This window comes from Rhinolophus ferrumequinum, chromosome 23 (assembly GCF_004115265.2).
Source record: "Rhinolophus ferrumequinum isolate MPI-CBG mRhiFer1 chromosome 23, mRhiFer1_v1.p, whole genome shotgun sequence".
NCBI lineage: Eukaryota > Metazoa > Chordata > Mammalia > Chiroptera > Rhinolophidae > Rhinolophus > Rhinolophus ferrumequinum.
In genome coordinates this window covers 3,614,453-3,633,325 of record NC_046306.1, presented here as the reverse complement: position 1 = coordinate 3,633,325, position 18,873 = coordinate 3,614,453, and the positions used below count along the sequence as shown (strand labels likewise).

At 44.3% G+C, this 18,873-nt stretch overlaps 1 protein-coding gene across 12 annotated transcripts in view; it reads left to right on the top strand.

The window, feature by feature from the left end:
• Positions 1-1,156: 1,156 nt before the first annotated feature.
• STX16 (syntaxin 16) overlaps positions 1,157-18,873 on the top strand; it is a 33,216-nt gene continuing 15,499 nt past the window's right edge. For 2 of the 12 annotated variants that reach the window (XM_033095135.1, XM_033095134.1), the window contains exons 1-5: positions 1,167-2,085; positions 9,695-9,706; positions 16,438-16,545; positions 16,927-17,067; positions 17,920-18,085. In XM_033095135.1, the coding sequence (XP_032951026.1) occupies positions 1,954-2,085; positions 9,695-9,706; positions 16,438-16,545; positions 16,927-17,067; positions 17,920-18,085 (559 nt within the window). In that variant the 5' untranslated portion in view covers positions 1,167-1,953. Of the gene's footprint in view, positions 2,086-9,694; positions 9,707-15,344; positions 16,309-16,437; positions 16,546-16,926; positions 17,068-17,919; positions 18,086-18,873 lie in introns of those variants that run through there. The other 10 variants (XM_033095125.1, XM_033095128.1, XM_033095131.1 and 7 more) reach the window with 10 other exon arrangements.

Sequence of the window (18,873 nt, the reverse complement as noted above, 5' to 3'; positions counted from 1 at the left end):
CACAACGCTCGGAAAGACACGTGTGTGTCAAGTTTGTGTCATGCAGGAACAGATGCAGGGATGAGGGCCCGCTCCCGGATTTCGGGGCGGTTTTCCTTTGTTAAGACCTCACTCCCGAGCCCTGCCCGGCGGCGGCCCCAACGTGGTCTCGGCTCGCCCGAGGAGGGGAAGCCGGCCCTGCCTGGGTCGCTGGGCTGGGGAGGCGCGGCCGCCCGGCTCCGCGACCCCAATCCGTCCAGCCCAGAACCCTCCATGCTGGGGTCCCGGGATGCAGGCCCGGCGGGACTCGGGTCTCCCTCGCTGGGCAGCTCCTGGCCTCTGCTCGCCGCGCTCAGACTCGGGCGGCTCGAGTCCCACGCGGACGCGCGGAGCCCCTGCTCGAATGCCGTCTACCCGGGCCCCTGGCTGCGAGGAGGGGTCGCCTGCCGTCCCCCGGCTTGGCCCAACCACGGGAAAGCGTGGGGCACCGAGCCAGGCCCAGCACGCCGGTGTGCGGGCCCAGTCGGCAGCAAAAAGTTGGTGGGGGTGGGGGTGGGGGCTGCCCAAGTTTCTGGGAACTTTTCGGCTTGAGATTCCACAACCCTGCAGTGCCCCCTACAGAAAGCGGCGACCGGGGAGGGCGGTCGCCCCCTACGACCCCCGATTGCTGGCGGCCTGGCGCTCTAGCTAAGCTCTAGCTCGCTGCTGCTTTCCCCCCCCCCCCTTGTTTTTCAGATACATCTTTTTTTAGAATTGAAAAAAAGCGAGCGCGAGCCGCTGCCTGCAGTGGAGCGTGCTCGGCCTCCAGAGGCAGTCGTCTCCAACTTTTCCTCTCCCGCCCCAACTCCGCTCGCGCCTCCAACTTCGGCTCTGCTGGAGCCCAAATTTGCCTGCCGCGCAACTCCACTCTAATGTACGCACCCAGGCCACGGGCAGCGGTTTGCAGCGTGGGGGCCACGCTCCCAAGGCTCAGGCCTGACCGCTCGCCCGTTTCCCGTGCTTAGGCCCAGTTGTGAAAGTGGAAACCAGGCGCCCCGGGAGCACCCCGGGAGGGGGCGGAGCGCTCCCGCGCCCCGGGGCAGAGGGGCAGGGAGCTCCCGCGCCCGGAACGTTGCAAGCAAGGCTTGCGAACGTTGCAGGGGGGCACTCGCGAGAGACGGACAGGAAGAGGGCCAGGGGGGACGCCAGAACCCGGGACCACAGTACGGAAACGGCCCGGGGCTGAGCTGCAGTCAGATCCGGGGATGGAGGGAGCCGGAGAAGAGGAGTGAGGAGGCCGGGAAAGCAGGCCGTGCTGTCCTCCTGGAGGCTGCAGCCTGCTGTGACAGTGGAGGACCAGTCCACCCAGAAAGGGAAGGGGTCAGGAGGTCGGGCCTGGGCTTTAGCAGGCTCAGACAAGGCCCAAGGAGGGAACACCAGGCACCCTAGAGTTTAGGGCCCAGGCTTGGCTGGGGTTGTCCAAAGGGGGCCTAGACCAGGCCTCTAGTAAGGAAACTGAGTCAGAATCAGGCCTTAGGGCTGGGCCCAGACGCGTGCGAGCCAAGTTAGGGGTAGGGGACCAAGACCCTCGAGGGTCTCCGAGACTAAGGGGGGTAGGGGGCTTCAGGGCCTCCGAGTCCAGAGCTGGATTGGCGAGTTAGACGCTTGTAGATCCAAGGTTGGATTGGGGTGGGGTCTCTGGGACGTTGGCTAGCGACGCAAGGATTGGGGGGATTTAAGTGCTTAGAGATCGAAGGCAGGACTTGGGTAGGGGGAGTTAGACAATTGGAAAGCCTCGGTGGTTAGTTGAGGAGGGGTCTTTGCGTTTTGGCGAAGCGCAAAGCTGCGCCTGTTTGGCTTGAGGTCTGAGGCCTTGTCAAGAGAAGCTGCTGTGAAGGGTGGGCCGACTAGGCCAGGCCAAGAGAAAGAAAGTGAACAAATCAGGAATATAAGTGGGCGGGGGGCCCCTGAGCGGGGGGTCACAAAGGGTGAGACATGGCCACCAGGCGTTTAACCGACGCTTTCTTGTTGTTGCGGAATAATTCCATCCAAAACCGGCAGCTGTTAGCCGAGCAAGTGAGTAGTCACACCACCTCCAGCCCTCTGCATTCACGTAGCATTGCTGCGGTGAGTCTCCCGGCGGCCTCTCCGACACACGCACCGTGTGCACTGCGGCTCTGCCTGTCTGTCTGTCTCTGTCTGTCTCTCTGTTTAAAAAAAGAGGATAAGAATAATACGGAAATGCAAGGTCTCTTGGCTACGGTCCTGGAGCACCTATAACCCTGGATGGGGAAAACCAGTTTTAGGCCCTTGCTCCATCTCTGCCTTGCCTCTCTCCTCACTTCCGCAACCCTCCCAATTCCCCCCTCCCCCCCCCCGTCGTCACTGCACGACAATCCGCCTCCAATTTACATATGTTTTAACACTAAGATTTGGAAGCACGGAGGCTTTCTGCAGCCTTTTTGTTTCGTTTTGTTTTAAACCCCCTCCCCCACCCCCCCATACTGGGCCTCACTTTGGTTCTAAGGGCCGGGTTGCGGAATCGCAGATCCTAATCCTTGCAAATGAAGAACACCCTCCCCCAAACGAGGAAGGAGTTGTTGGGTTTTTTTTTTCCCCCTCCGGTTTTCTTTTAATGGCCTCGCAGCCCTCTGTGTGGCCGTGTTCCCTATGAATAATTGCTTCACTGTTTTTCCTGGGGGCTTATGTTTGTGAGACTGTAAGGTGCTAGATTCTTCGTTTTCCATTTCCCAGACAGGAAATTAAGCTTTTCCCTCCATTCGAACTTTTTTTTTTAAAAAAACATAATGTGAAACATAATTGTGAAAATGAACCCCTAAATAGCCCATATTTTTGATTTAATTAACCTGAACCTTTCTTTAGCGCAGCGGTAGAATCTTTTACAGGGAGGGCTTGGGAAGATGACTGATGTTTTTGTGTTTGTTGAGGAGGGCTACTTTCCCTTTCTGAGCCTCAGTTTTCTGCTGTTAAATAAGGGGTGTGGGCGGTCTGGGTGATCTGTACAAAACAATGATGATTATTAGCCTTGTCGTATCTTAAATGGAAAAGTGAAGTTATGAAACTAGTTTGTAATGCGGGCTCCTGGCTATAGATAGGCCAGGTTTGAGTAGAAGCAGCATTGAAGAAGGAGGGAACAAAGTCATCCCAAATCAGATTCTTGGGGATTATACTGGAAATATACAGTTTTGGGAATGTCACACTTACTTCACCTCTTAGGGACTGTATTGTCTTTGAGTTTTTGTTCTTTACGACTTTATCTAAATGCTTCAGTAAAATTATGCTATGTGTCTTCATTATTGACAGAATGTCTACCCAGACAATTTTTCTTTTTTGTAAATCACAAGTGGAAACTCTTTGGCCATATTGTTCCTATAGAAAAGCTATTCTAAGCCGTGTGAGCAGTTTTAGGAATAAAATCACGTATACTCAGATAAAAAAATCATAGAAAACAGGGATGGAGTGTGTTTAGGTTATTATTTCCTTAAGAATTGGAAGGATTTTTGCCTTTGTAAACTGAAAGAAATGGTATTATACTGAAATAATTATAAAATGGGAGTGGGCTGATTCCAGGCTAATTTTGAAAAGAATATTCTGAAATAAGCCAAGAATTAGAGAGTTGAAATTGAATGAATAAAATCCCACACTGGAACTTGAGATTTGTTAAAGAAGATGTAAAAATCACATGTTCCTTAAATGGATTGATTTTATGCTACCTCATTGGGGGGGAAAAACAACTAAAACTCGTGTCAATGTTTCTAAGGTATCAGTTTTAATTGATTTGTTTGCTTTTAAATTTTTATAAGATTCAAAACACCCTGAAATGTTGGGTAACATGAGACTTTTTTTATTATTAATCAGTAGGTCAGACGGTTTAAAAACCTGGTGTCCGAGACGGGCAGCTTTTAAAAAGTGCATCTCTATCTCAAACCGATTTTTAAAATGGTTTTCTAAGTAGGCAATTAAAAAAATGCATAAGCTAAGTCAAATAACTAAAAACTAATAGCTAAAGTACACGGTTTGGAAAAATAGATATGCCAGAAAATGTACAGATACATGTAGATAACTCAGACAATTTCTTGAAATTAAATTTCTAAATCAAACTAAAGCTACATGTCTAAGTCAACATTAAAAATATTTTCTGTATGTTTTGCCATTTAAAATGTTACATACTTATACTAGTCTGACTGTTTAACATCTCAGATCATAAACAATCAGAGCATTTAAAATATTTTATGGTCAATTCAGTCTGTCTAAAAAATAGATTTACAATTAAAGAAAAATGTTTTGCCTAAGTTAGAATTAAAAAAGAAAATACATATATTTTAATTGTGTGCATTAAAAAATACATGGCATGTCACAGATTTCTGGAGTGTGTAGGGGCGAACTATTATGATATCTTCAGTTTGCTTGCATTTGACTCTACAGAAACGATTTCTACACACACATGCACACACAGTCCAACATGGCATAATGTTAATGGGACTAAGTAGAGGGTACCGTTTTTACAACTTTTCTGAAAGTTGGAAAAGTATTACACCCATTTTGGGGGAAAACCCTTGTCCAACACAATTTTTCAAAACTTCATTGAATAAGTCGTGCTATGTTTTTTACTGCGTATCTAGTTCATAAAAATTTTAAAACCTCATTTCTGACTTTGTAAATTTCAAAACCATTTAGCAAGTCAAACAAAACTACAGCTGTCAAATTTGAATATGGGCTGGGTCTTAGGTGATATTAAGAAATCATTAGTTAAACTAATTAATTAGTTAATTTTGTTAGAGAGGTCTACTGAAATGTTTAGTAGTGAAATGTCAAAATATCACTTCATATTCTTAACCTCCCCAATAAAGAAAACAAATAAGGCCAAGTGTTACTAATTGTTAAGTGTAGTGATGAATATGTGGGAGGATTTTATACCATTTTACGTACTTTTCTGTATACTTTTTTGAAAAAGTATAAATAAAAACTTAAAACATATACCTGTCGTGTTAAAAACATGAGTAAAAAAATTAAGAGGAGACAGTTGGCAAATATTTGTCTAAAACTCAGGTAATAAAAAGGAAATAATTAAAGTTTAACTTACCTGTAGTACTTTAAAAAATTATAACCGGAAATTTCTAGTTCCTAGTTAGAGGAAAAAGCTATAGAAGTTTGTTTTAGTTTGTGTTTTTGTTATCTCACACACCATTGAAAATAAATGATATTTAAAATAATGGTTGTTTTTTGTTTTTGTTTTTTAGCTTTCAACCTGAATTTTCACGTCCTTATTTAAGGAAGAAGCTGTGGAAATTGGTTGTAAAGTGGTGTGTGTGTGTGTGTGTGTGTGTGTGTGTGTGTGTGTCTAATTTTTTTGAACGAGATAGATAGGGCTTTAAAGCCCTATCGTTCAAAAAATTTAAACATGCATTTTTTTGCACGAGTTTGAGGAAAAAACTAGAAGTTTGTTGGTGGGGTTATTGTAGGTTACCTATACGTGCATACCAAAACAATTTTATGCAGCATTCACACAAATATGTCAAAGCTAAACAGGAATTTAAGGAGGATGTTTAGTGACAAAACAAACAAAAAGTCCTAAGGGCCAGGAGGGACCTAAAGGTCCTTTGACCCAACATCCTGACTGATAAACCTATGCCTGCGATAGGAAATTCCAGCAGCCAGCCCGTCATGCCGCCTCTTGTACAACCAAAACAGCCTGCCCATGTTAACCCCAACTACGTCTGTCTCTTGCATCCTGTGGCTCTAGCTCTGGTTCTGGCCCTGAGGGTCTCTGACACCGGAAGCCCTCTGCTTTCTTCTGCATAATAGCCCTGCAGCCTTCTCGTTCCTCCCCGCTTTCTCTAACTCAGCCTTCCAGGCTCAGACTTCGGGGTTAAGTTTTTTTGCCAATGAATGAAGTCTAGTTTTTCTGTGTCCTTTTTAAAGTTTAGCACCCAGAACTGAACAAATTCTACTTAATTGTATTCTTGGTTTTGTTGATATTAGTGAAACTAATTGTTAAAAACCCTAGGGTTTGACTTTTAGACTATCAGCCTGCAAAGTGCAGTCGTTGGCATTCCTCATTCATTCTGTTTTGGCCTCAGTTTTGCATGCACCATCGGTGCTTATGCCTCAGGGCCGCATGAGATAAAGGAAAGAGCGTTGGACTCAAGTCTGGGAATTTAGACCTAAGTCTCACTCTGGCGACTGACTCTGAATGTGTCTTTAGGCGAGCTTTTTAATCTCTTTGGACATCTTTTGCCTTTTTTGTAAATTGAGGAGCCCTATGGGTTCAACGGTACTTTCTAAATTCTGTTTCAATACATTGTTTCTCCTAACCAAGGCACATGGCCATATCTTTAAATTTAAAAAGGCGAAATGGTAGTCAACAACAGCAAAAATCCTTAGAAGCAGCTCCAGTACTGTGCAGAAGTAATTGTGACCTTCCCTCAGCCAAGGGCAGGTTTAAGGCAGCACCCCATTCAAGCAGTTTTCAGGCAGCTTGGCTTAAAGAAGCTGAAATGAATGTACCAAGTTAAATAATCATTCCAAAAAAATTTGTCAAGTCTCGAATGAATGAAAAGTAGCTGCTGAGTGGCTGCTGGGGTCTGATGAGGTGCTGTGTGATTTCCTTTGATCTGGGTGATACAATAGAGGGATTGCAGGCGCTCTGGTAGTGTTTACTGCCTAATCTAGTCTCTGCTTTAAAATAATGCATAATCTATAAATGGAAGCCAGAGTTAATTGGTCTTAGATTAGTTTGAAACTAGCACATTAGTTTTAATTAAACATGGTGTGCTTTAGGCGGGAAAAAAAAAGAAACAGGATTAACTATGGTTGTAAGACTCCGAGGCCCTTCTTCAGTCTTGGCTATAGTGTTAGCTGATTTATTGAGTGTTTACTGTGTGCCTAGCCCTGGGCTCAGCCTTTCCACATGCAGCCTCACGCAGCCCTCCCAGAGCTCTGCCAGATAGGTGGTGGTTCTTCCCGTGATCCAGATAAGGAAACTGAGCTTTCTGGGAGTTTGGGAACTCGCCCGGTGTCGCCCACCTCGCCCACCTTGCCTCTCTAGGCAAACTGAGGGGAACTGAGGCAAACCAGCCAGAGCCCTTGCCGCTGTAGTGAGCCACGGGGTCTGGCTGCTTTTCCAGGGCTTCTGCTGCAGGTCCTGGAAAATAATGCAAGGGCCCATTGTTTAAAAATTTTTTTATCTTAAAATAGGATAGCATCATCCTTTATCTCACTTTACAACCATACACAGTTCATTTTAACTTGCATTTTGAAGATTCTAAGTTTTAGTCCAGGCTGAGTCTGTTGGAAAATTAGTTCTCTGCCTTTAGAATCCAAGTATGAAATCATTGTATATTTCTCTTTAGATCTATTTGTTTTTCTGCTTCTAAAGATTCCATTTGAGCAGTGAGGCTTACTTGAGAATAAGGGTACTTTGTTGGATAAAAGTGAAGCAAACTTTTATTTTGGCAGTAACGGAAATAAAGTAAATATCACTATAGCATAGACCTGTATTTCCAACTCATTTTACTCAACTTTTCCAGACTTCCTGAGTAAACACAGATGGGTTTCCACTTATTTTTCAGTTTTATGTAGAAAGTTCTTTAGACTATAAATTCCACATGCCACTTGGAGTTTTCAGTATTTGCTTGATTATATGCCATTGGCAGGTCAGAAACCTAGATTTAGACATTATGAAGATTTAGAAGGTGATGATGTGTAGTAACGTGTTTTCATTTGGCTGTATTTTGGATTTTCCTGATGGTAATTCTAAATGTTTGAATTTAGGTCTTAACAAAATTTTCTGGAATTTGGTGGCGGGTGGGGGGGAGATTTTGAAAGCCTTCTGTTTTTAGGTAGCAAAATTGGAGGCGGGGATTTCTTCCAAAAGATGACCTGAATTTAAATCCTGAGGTGGTGTGCTGGTAGCTATCTGTCACCAGTCATTCCCTGAATTGTTAATAAAGTTAGAGAGGCTGGAAGGTGGGGTGGAAAGAGGCCTGAACACCTGGCTCTGTCCCCAACTCCGCCATTAACAGGCTCTGTGACTTTGGGGAAGTGGATTTATGCATTCTGAAGCTTGCTTTTCTTATTTGTAAAAACAGAGTCACATCTAGCCTATGATTCTGATTTCACCTCTTATCAGCTAGTAATTGTCGACACCCAGAGATTGGGGTGAGGGCTTGGTTAATACCCCAGAGGACAGGCTGGTGTGGAGCACAGACGCCAGCTGTGGTTTGCAGTAAACCGTCCTCAAGGCTTGGTGCCAGGGCGCTGCTGAACGACCCTGTGCACGTTGAGACACCGGAGTTAGGGCTTTGCTTGGGTCGTGTTTTATTAATCACAACACTTCATGCTTTCTTGCTGAAAGTGTTGTTGAGCTTTTAAAAAAATGAAAACATTTTAGAGTAAACGGTAATTAAATCAGATTTCCATTTGACACTATCTTCTCTATTAATATCTCCTCGCACTACAGCTACGGCAGGGTGTGTATAGAATATAGTTCTCTTTTGCCCTCAGCAAATGGCAGAAGGAATGAAAGGACTGGCAGCTTTCTATAATGTCAGCTAATTGAATCTGCACGGAGGAATGCTTGTTTGATTCCATTTTTATTGTTGTCATTGTATAATAATGTTTTAGCCCTTATAGACCAGTTTTATTTGCACTATTAATTTTTAAATAAGAAAGTTATATTTTTAATTTTCTAAATTTGCTGTTAAGTATAAAAAAGCTCAACACAGTTGATTATTGAAGTTCACCACTAGCTATTTCAGTGATCAATACTGTTAAAAAAAAAAAGACTTAGTTGTTTAGATTATCTATCATTAGTAAATGTCTGTTGGGAAGATAAGAGTTCCACGTTGATCTAAAAAGGAACCTTTAGTTTTAAATTGAAACTTAATCCTCTGGCTGCCGGGACTTCTTCCTTCCTTAAAAAAAAAAAAATCTCTCCTTATCTGTTTGTTTTGTTTTGTTTACTTGCTTTTTAATAGCTTTGGAAATAACTATGTGCTTTCTAGACTAATAGTAACATGTGCCTCGCAATGGGAAGAGTTTTTCTTTTGCCACCTGTGTCTCTCTCTCGGGGAAGAGTGGCTTCCGGCTTGCTTATTACCACGGAGAAAGCCTGTCAGTGCGGGATTGAATTTGTAGAGACTTTACACATGTGGTCACTCAAATGTTATCCGAATACAGCCATAGAGAATTTTTGTGGGTTGTCCATGTTCTACTAATTTTGCTGCATTTGCAGGACTGATGTACATGTTTAAACGTACATTTATTTGGCAGGGTAAAATTACATTTTAGCTTTGCTCTGTTTTATCTTCCCAAAGGAAATTTACACTATTGTATGTGATATTTGATATTTATGAAACAGATTGGTATTGCTTTTTAGTGAAACTAAAGCAAGTGTGTTTTATTTGTTTCCATTGTGTTTTGATTTTTGCAACTATTGTTTGTTTTCCTATTGTTTCTAAAGCAATCACAGTAAATAAAAATAAAAAAACATGTTGATGTAGCTGTTTTTAAGAAAAGGAAGAATCATAAGGGGGAGATTTTTTAAATGCCTTAGTTAGTGAGTAGATCTTTATTTTTAGTCAACTTTAGAGTAATTTAAAATCTCAGTGTTTTCTCAACTGACCATACCTTATCTGTCTGTCTGTCCCCATCCTGCTTTTTTTTTTGCTATCCCTAACTGGATGGGACTCACGGGAACCACATATCTCTTCAGGAGCTGGATGAGGTATTGTGTTTTGCATATTTTTGTATGTTCATAAAATTATGCCTGTTTTTTTGAAGTCTTTGGTCATGTATAAAATGCTAACAAGAGCTCACACATATTTTAGCTTTTGTTTTGATGACTTAACAACTGTTGTGTTTAACAATTTAACACTTCGGATTTATTGAATATATTTCCACACCAGGTGAATTGTTGATTTAGAGAAGGGTTTAGGAACATTATCTACTACTCTTGGGAAAGTGTCTCAACTTCAGAAGCAGTAGAGGTTGAACATTTTCTTGAACTTAAAATTTAAGCCAGATTGTTTTTCGGAGTGTGTGTGTGTCTGTCTGCCTTGGTGTCTGAGAGGTGGGTGGTGGTGAGGTTGCTCAGGTGGCACGTGAAGGACATGCTGTCTGGCAGAAGCTCTGAGGAGGAGGACAGAAGGCCACCGAGCTGTGAGGGGTCTTCACGGTCACTGCTTAGGATGGAGCAGGTGGCCCTGAGTTTGTGCTGAGTCAATCGGTGCATGGTCCCACATCTGCCCACTTGCTGGCAGCATGCTTTCATGACTCATTAGCAATTCACCCAGAAGATGGAGAGTATGCATTCATGGCACTTGATGCCAGTCGCGCCAACAAAGGCTGAAGAAAAAGGAGATTCAGCCGTGATTGTTAATTTTGTGTTTCTGTTACCTGTTTCAGCAGTGAAGGGGTGAAAATATTTTTCCTGATGGTAGACCTTTTACAAAGAGTAATGGGGAGGGGAAGTGTTGTTTGTTTTTGTTTGTTTCAATTTAGAAATATGAATAGCGAGTGGAATTAGGGTGACTGTCATCAAAACTCATAGATTAAGATCTACCTGTAAGTTCTAAAAACCTTAACGAGTGGATAACAACAGCACACAGGCAACAACCTGAATGCTCTTCGGTGAGGCTGGCTCCGTGAATTACCTCGCATCTCTAATGCCCCGTACCTGTGGGAGTGCAGCCCGCCGTGGGCGCTGGGACAGTGAGCCCCTGGACGCAGCGCCCAGTGGGAAGGACCTGAGCAGAATAGCGTGGACAGTGTGTTTCCTGCCCCCACCCCGTTTTTTTTTTTAAAACTCACTCATGCTTGTGTATACTTAGAAAATTTCTGAAAAGAGACACAAGAAACTGTTAACACTGTATACCTTCCAGGAAATGTCTGGGTTGGAAGAGAAATACTTCCTTGGTATTGCAACCTTCTTTCTTAGGTTGGATATATATTTTTAAATCACGTGCATGTATTACTTTTGTCATTAAAAACCCATTAGTATTTAAAAGCAGACCCTTGGCTAGTAGCTCATTGAGCCAGGTGCCATGGCCATGCTGGCTGAGGAACCTGCCCGCCGGCACCCAGCCTGGGCCCTGGGCCCTGGGCCCTGGAGAGATGAGAAGTCACTTCAACTCACACACTACGAAGCGAAGCATCTCTGGGGAAGAGCGGACGTGGCTGGCGTTGCTTAGCAGACTCTAAAAGCGTTAAGGCTCGGGGGCTTCGCCAGCAGGCCCTTTGGAATTGATGCCCCCTTACTGAACACTTTGGAAATAGGGGCCTTGTGGCCCCCCGAAGGAAGTGTATGATGGGAAATAGCAAACAGTAGGACCCCCCTAGATTGAAGAGCCATTTGCATACTTTTCACTCGAGGGGCACGTCAGTGGTCATATTTACTGGGGGGGTCATATTTACTGGACACCGTCTCCACTGGTGTCCAGTCCTTCCCGTGTCCTCTTTAGGCAGGTTCCATAAACTGGCCCCGCACTGGAGGAGCTAGCAGATCCTTTTGCTTTTCTTCTTACGTAGCTTCCGGGTGTTTAAACGGAGTCTCCACATTCTGTTAATCAGACGCTGAATGGAGAGCCACTTTCTCCATCACACGCTTCACGTGCCATTAGAATTCTCTGAACTCAGTCCAGTCTTTCCACTCTGGGTACCACGGCCACCTCATCCCCTTGAGGAGTCCACTTGCCCTGTCTTGTCCTTTATTCCAAACCATTCTGTCTCTTATGAATTAGCTTTCAGGTCCTACATGACGTATTTTATTTCATTCATTCATTCATTCATTCATTCATTGCATCCATTTATTGTTGACTCATCCAGCTAATTAGAATTGTACAGTTATTACTACTAAGTGCCGGGTGCTGAGCTAGGAGCTGGGAAGGTGTTGGGAACGGTGTCCGGAGCCTGGCTTTGCCAAGGCTGCAGCAGGACTTCGAATCCACGTCTTCTGGGAATCGTAAAAGTGAACCCCAGCTCCCTGCATGGGTTAGATGGAAGCCACCCCCCCACCCCCCCGTAGGTGAGGCCTGAGCAGACTTTCCTGAGGGCACCACTTGGGCCTCCTGGAGTGAAGCCATCTGGTGGCTTCCTGCAGTCTGTCCACATTAGTTTGTCATTCTCCTACTCAGGCCAACTCGAAAATCTGCATCCTGGGGATACCAGTCTGCATTCTCCTCCGGAAATGCTGAGTAGGGCGTCCAAGGAGAAGGTTCACCCACCCTTCAGTCTTCCTCGGGGAGGTGTCCAGCCCTCCTTGCTCTCTGCGCTAGCCTAGTCCCCTCCTATGACAGTTGTTTCCCAGGTTGGTGGTTTTTGAAAACTCAAAATAGGAAGTATTAAAAAATTACAAGAAGTTAATGGCAAGCTCCCAAACCACATAGCCTGAGGAGGGCAGGGTGAAATAGTGGGGACATGGCCGGCGCACTGGGCACCCTGCTGAGGGCAGCTTCGAAAGTCTCTGAACCCAGCGGGGCCTCAGTATCTGTGTTTGTAAAGCAGGGAGCCATCCGATCCTGTCTGCAGGTTTGTTGTTGGAATTAAAAAGATCAAGTCAGTGGCAAGACGGCACTGACAAATTTAAGGGTGTATATAATAGTTGAGAAAAAACGAAAATCCATTACACTAGCAACATTTATATCTGGGTGGTGCGATTCTCAGACTTGTTTATTTCTATACTTGCTGCACATTTAAAATGTCTTGTTTCGAGCATTGTTTTATAATGACAAAAAGTAAACACTTTTAAAGCTGTCACAGATTTTAAAAACTGTAGTGCTGACATCCCTGATTCTCTTTCGCCCATGTGCTCATTCACTCCCTCAGAGAACTGAGCTTTCTTAAGCCTAATTGTGTATCAGCGAAGTCCTCGAGCCTCCGGAGCCCCGTGAGTTTGCCTGGGGTCTGACTTCAGCATGCGTGCTCCTCGATCGTCTCACGTGCAAGCCAGAGCTGCCAATCTGTAATTTGCAACGTCCCTTCCGGACTTTTAAAATGTTCATTGCCGCAGATAATCCAGAATTGTCAGTGTTGTTTCTTATTAGTGATGCATTATGGCTTTCGTTTATTTTTTCTTCTAATCTCTACATAAGCTTGCCATTTCCTCAGTCTTACAGTTCACTAAATCAGCCTTCTCATAAAAACAGGGTTTTATAAGTAGGAAGGCTGTATATTTGGAACAGCAAGATTTATAAGTGAGTGAGTGTGTGTGTGTGTGTGTGTCTTCGTTCCATAGATCAAGAACTTGTCCGTACTGTGGTCCTCTTCAGAAGCACAAATGTCAACGTCTGAAGTGGATCAAGGGGAAAAGATAACTTAAGTGAAACTAGCAAGAAGCCTTTTGGGGGTGCTGTTTTGAGCATTTGTTGGACTTTCCCCTCATTGATGAGTTAGATGGCTCTGCGTTTGAGCAGTGCAGCCCTGTAGTTCTTGGAGGACAGAACTACTAATGAAAGAGATAAAAATTCTTAATTCTTCTAAGTTTTATTTAAAAAAAAATCTTATTCAACAAATATGGAAAGATTTTTTACTTTAGAAGCACAAGTTCATTTAAGAAAAGCCTGAACGAACAATTTCATATATTTGGAGGGGGGACTGAATTGAAATTCAGCAGGGATAAGTCAAGAATTAAAAATCTGGCAGTTTTTTAAGGTCTCTATTGAGTAGGATGGCAACTTGAAAACTGATGTATCTTGGATCTTAAAAAAAAAAAAATTTTTAAATGTTAAGTGAGATTTCTGAAATTGAAAGGGTGATTATTTTGCACTTAAAATGTATTTTTTATGTTTATATTTATTCCCATTTAAAATAATTGACATTTCTCTTCAATTGTGTTTTCCTTTCCCAAAACGTAGTCTTTAAAAAAAAGTACATACTGTGATACATTACAAATCCACACCAATACAATAAATGACACGTTTCTTCTGAGTAGAGCTGCATTTCTTTATCACGATGAGCTACTGCTATAGACTATATCAGAAAGAGGAGGCATTGTTCCCTATTTAAACTTTGCAGTCCCAAAGAATCAGCTGTTCTGTCTTACTGGCAAAATCCTGATACAGTGTCAAGAGCCAGCTAGATGGGCTGGCATCTCTCCCCTTCTGTAGGAATAGGACACTTAATAGTGTTCTCCCCAGTTTTGATTCATGTGCATTTTGAGGGTGGGGGACACATCTATTGTGTAAAGTCAAGTATTCCTTAAAAGTTGAATCCACTTCAACTAACTGCATATGTGATTTAAAATGTGTCATTTGTTTCAGATGAAGATACTAATTACAGATGAGCTTAGACGAATACCATCTCTATACATCTTTTTCAGTTTAATGTATATTCGTAAACAGTAAAAACAGTACAAAATATGATCATGAGTTGGAAAACTACAGACAAAACAGTATTACTCTATTGAAATATGGTGTGATAATAAACTATAGTGGGTTAGATAATAAACTGGAAACACTGTGACCCATGGAGAGGTATGTTAGGTTTTGCGTCGTATAAACAGTAGAGGTTTAAGTTCAAGTTTTGCTCCTGTGAGGCCGCGACTGTCCCGCCCCTGCTGTGTAGTTGCTGGACGCTGGGAGGTGTGCGTGGGGTGTCAGTGTGCCTTGGGGTGACTGTGGAGCAGGATGTTTGAGGAGTAAACAGCTCTGCCTGTCGCTGTGTGTGGGACAGGCGTGTGCCTTGTCCCTGTATCTACAGATGGTCAGCGAGGAAGGCTGCTGCTTGACACTTAGGTGGTGAGGGATGGATACATATGGATCTGAGGACCGCGTTTTGTGCCTTTTAATCTGAGGGCTTCTTGTCCTGATTTGTTTTCTTAGCCAATCGCAAGTAGGTTTCCTGGGCCTGCCAAAGTGATTGGCAGCTTGTGGAGTGGATGGGGCTTCTAGAGTCAGCCCACCCAGGTTTTAATCTGTCACTAATAGCTTTGTGACCTTGGGCAAGGTACTTAACTTCCAATTTCCTCATTTGTAGATTGGACTAATAGTTCCTAGCTCACCTAGTTTTTGTGAGGATTAAAAGCATAAAAAGAAGGTAAAAGTCCTATTAGTTAACTCTTAAAAACAAACAAGGTGGCGCTGGTTGAGGAGGACCCCACTGAGCAGGGTGGCCGACACACTGTTTTGTTTCAGACCTGAAACGATACTGGCCTGCGGCTCCACGTGGTGCTGGACGCTTCTCGACTTAATCACAGACTTCGGGAACAGGGATGGGTTCTGCCCCCTTCAGTGAGGTCACTGTGCAAGACGCGCTCCCTGAAGCCACAGAATGCCCCAGGAAATGGGGGTGCAGGGGGGAGCAGACGCAAGACACCCAGTTGCTTTCAGGAATTTTGCTATAAACTCCCTCTTCAGAATTTAGGGTTTATTATTTGAATGCTTTTAATCTAGATTTCTTATGTGATGTTTTTTCCTCCTCATCTGTGGATTTTAAATTTTTGTTGGTTCCTTTATTAGAAAAGCAAGCAAGCATTTGCTGAATGAATGAGAAAGTAAATTTAGATAAATGCAGAGAAGTGGGGAAAAGGGCAATATAAATTCCTCACCCAATTTTGCGGTGTGATTTAGAAAATTTACAAAGTATTACCTATAAAGGATATGCTGTCTCATATGCTGTTTTCCATTATTTTTTTGATCATCGTTTGGCTCTTTTGAAACTGGAATTATAAATTTTGAGTTCCAGAGGGCCCCCTTTCAACGCCCTCACTGCCTCTGGGCAGGAGAACAGCTTACCCAAGCCCCAAAGCCCTGATTTCCCTCCGATCTAAGGCAGCGATCTAAGGCAGCGTGTTATAGGTAAAGGAGAACTGTAGATACCATTTCAAAGGAAGTGAAAACCTTGCCTGTGGATATTTAACTGAAGAAAGGAAATGACAGTGTAAGATTGCATTGAGATTTGAGAATTGCTTTTGCCAAATGGTGGATAATTTGCTAACCATTTAAGCGGTTCTTTCACACATTTTAACACATGGTTAATGAGCTTGTGACTAAGTTAACGGGATCAGCCCTATTTCCAAATTAAGCTAAATGTATGTAAGTAAACCCTGCGACAACTATTGAAAATTGTGTATTAGTTTCACTTATAGCCTGGTATTGTTTTTTCACTAGTGTCTGATCATGGTAACTGTTGAGGTTCATTCCATTCTGTCATGCTACCAGTACTGAGTAAGAGGTCCTTTTAAGGATCTTTGGTTAACTTCTTCATTACGTTTCGATAGCCAGACCAAGTCAAATTCGTGTTCACAAGCATGTCCAAGGAAATTAAGAACTGGTGCGTGAAAGGACAAGGAAAGAGTTCCAAATCTTACCAGTAATAAAAAGCACCTTTATGGTGCGGGCAAGTGCGTTTACTCCTCCATGTCTGTGTCTTCTTAGGGAGCGGCACTTCAAGGGGGATAAGTGTGTGCTTACCAAACGTGAACTTGAATAAGTTTTATACTGTTCCTTTCTCTCCCTGTAGCTTGCTGATGATCGTATGGCTCTGGTGTCAGGCATTAGCTTAGACCCAGAAGCAGCCATTGGTGTGACCAAACTGTCACCTCCGAAATGGGTGGATGGAGTGGCTGAAGTAAGTTGAATGTTAGTTTCACACTCTCTTACTTGTATAAGTCATTATAACATTAACATAGCTTAAGCTATTTGCCCTAAGTACTGAGGGGACTCCCCTTGGATGCCCGTCCCTGGGGAAACTCGAGCTTTCCGTGTATTCCGTTTGCACACAGGAAGCGGGGTGGTGCTCCTGCCTGGTGCTAACTACCTGAACTCTAGAAAGAAACTGAAGAACTATGTAACAGGAGGAATGGTGTTTGAATTAAAAGTGGCTCACTCATCCGCCAGCCTACAAGTTGGCTGAAAACTGAACTCTGTCCCCTGAGTGTAGCTGGTTGTCTCAGCAGCAGGCTGGTACCTGGCCGGTGTCAGTGGAGTTCTGGTGATTTCGTTGGTTTAGATCCAGTACGATGTTGGCCGGATTAAGCAGAAGATGAAGGAATTAGCCAGTCTTCATGACCGGCATTTGAACAGACCCACCCTGGATGACAGCAGTGACCAGGAGCACGCCATTGAAATAACCACGCAGGAGATCACTCAGGTGAGCTGGGGCTGAGCACCCCCAGGCTTCGCAGGACTGGCTCCGAAGCCGTAACGTGGGACAACTCTAACCCTGGCGCGTCACTGCCCAACCCCAGGTTCCCAAGGGGACTGCAAGAGGCCCCGACCTCCTCCGGGTGTCAGCATGTGTTCCCCACGTCTTGGAGGAGTGGGGACTGTTTTTTGGTTGGTGGTGGGTAGTACTGTGGATTGATTTTAAAAATGAAACCCAGAGCGTTCCGAAGCTCAATCATTTGACTTTCAAATGTAGAACTTCTACTGTATACTAGTGTTTACGCATTTTTTATGTTAAAGATGGTCCTCATGATTGAAAAAAATTGGGAGCTATTTCCCCAGATGGAGACATTAGTGTCCTAGAGAAGTTTCTTATAAAATGTTAAGTTTGAGTAATTTTTAAGGACTACGACTAGTGTTTAAATTTTAGTGTTTGCATCTTTTGTTTAAACCTCCTGGATGCCAATGATGAGAGGAGTGCGGGCTGTGGAAAACGCCCTGGGGTGTTGGGACGTTAGCATCTGGGCTCTTAGCAGTGTCAGAGGGTACCGTTCTCCTTTCGGCCCTCTGACTCCAGTGTTCTTGTCTGTAGAATGGGAATAATATTACCACCACCTGCTGCACAGAAGGGTGGTGGGGATGAAATGAGAAGGCTGCGTGAACAGCGACACGTGATGACGGGTGCCCGGCACCCAGCACGCTGTGCTCTGGCACCCTGTCTGTGCCCGCCGGTGTGAACAGAGCGTGTTGCGTCTCCCTGGGACTCAGAAGGGGGGAGGCATTGGCATTTCAGGGCCCCTCGGTGACGACCTTCTGTGAGCCCGGGACTTGTTGTCAGCTCTTCCACAGGTGCCAGCGTGCAGTGCAGGCGCTGCCCAGCCGGGCCCGCCGGGCATGCTCAGAGCCGGAGGAACGGCTGCTCCGCAACGTGGGGGCCGCCCTGGCCCAGGCTGTGCAGGAGCTGTCGGTCAGCTTCCGGTGCGCGCAGTCCGCCTACCTCCGACGTGAGTGCCTGTGCCCCGCTCACCGGGGGCGCCTTTTTGCTCTTCCTCTTTCTGGCTACTCGCTCTGTGTTCGGTCCTGCACCTTTCGTTGTTAGTTTCTGAGCCCCGTGCCTGTCCTTCCCACACCAGAGAAACCACGCCTGATGGAGGCTGAGGACAGGTATCAAATAGTTCTCATCTAGGAAAACAAAACTTATTCTGTGTCAAGCTTCAAGAACTTGAAACTCAGTCTAGTACAATAAAAACCTGTGGCTTCCTAGATGTTACAGCCCTAATCCCACTAAAGCTCCGTGTTTTCATAACGCCCAAAGGATGTGCGAGTGCCTAGAAACCTTTCTGGGGAGAAGGTCGTCCTCTCCTGGCTCCCACTCCTGCTTTCCGCAGCCCATGTTGTCTTCCCAAATAGTGCAGCCGGGTTTCAGCTACATCCTCATCTTAATTACCCTACAGACTCTTCCTTTCTTGTCATTGTCATCAGTAACAACCCCACATACTCCAAAAAAAACTAGTTCTCCCTCCCTTGGACAACTGGCGTATTTGTATTTTAATTTTGTTACTTGTAAAATTTGATTTAGGGCCATTTGGAATTTTTATTAGAGATGCTTCTAGAGAAAAACATTGATTTTTTAAAGTGTTTTATAACAGCAGTTAGATTAAATATTTCTGCTTCACTTACAGATTCTCAGATGGTTGTGTCATTTTGTCATTCACTTGGCATCAAGTGAATCGTACATATTTACAGTGTCATTTTGCTTTGAATAAACCAAAATGCTCGCATATTGTTATAT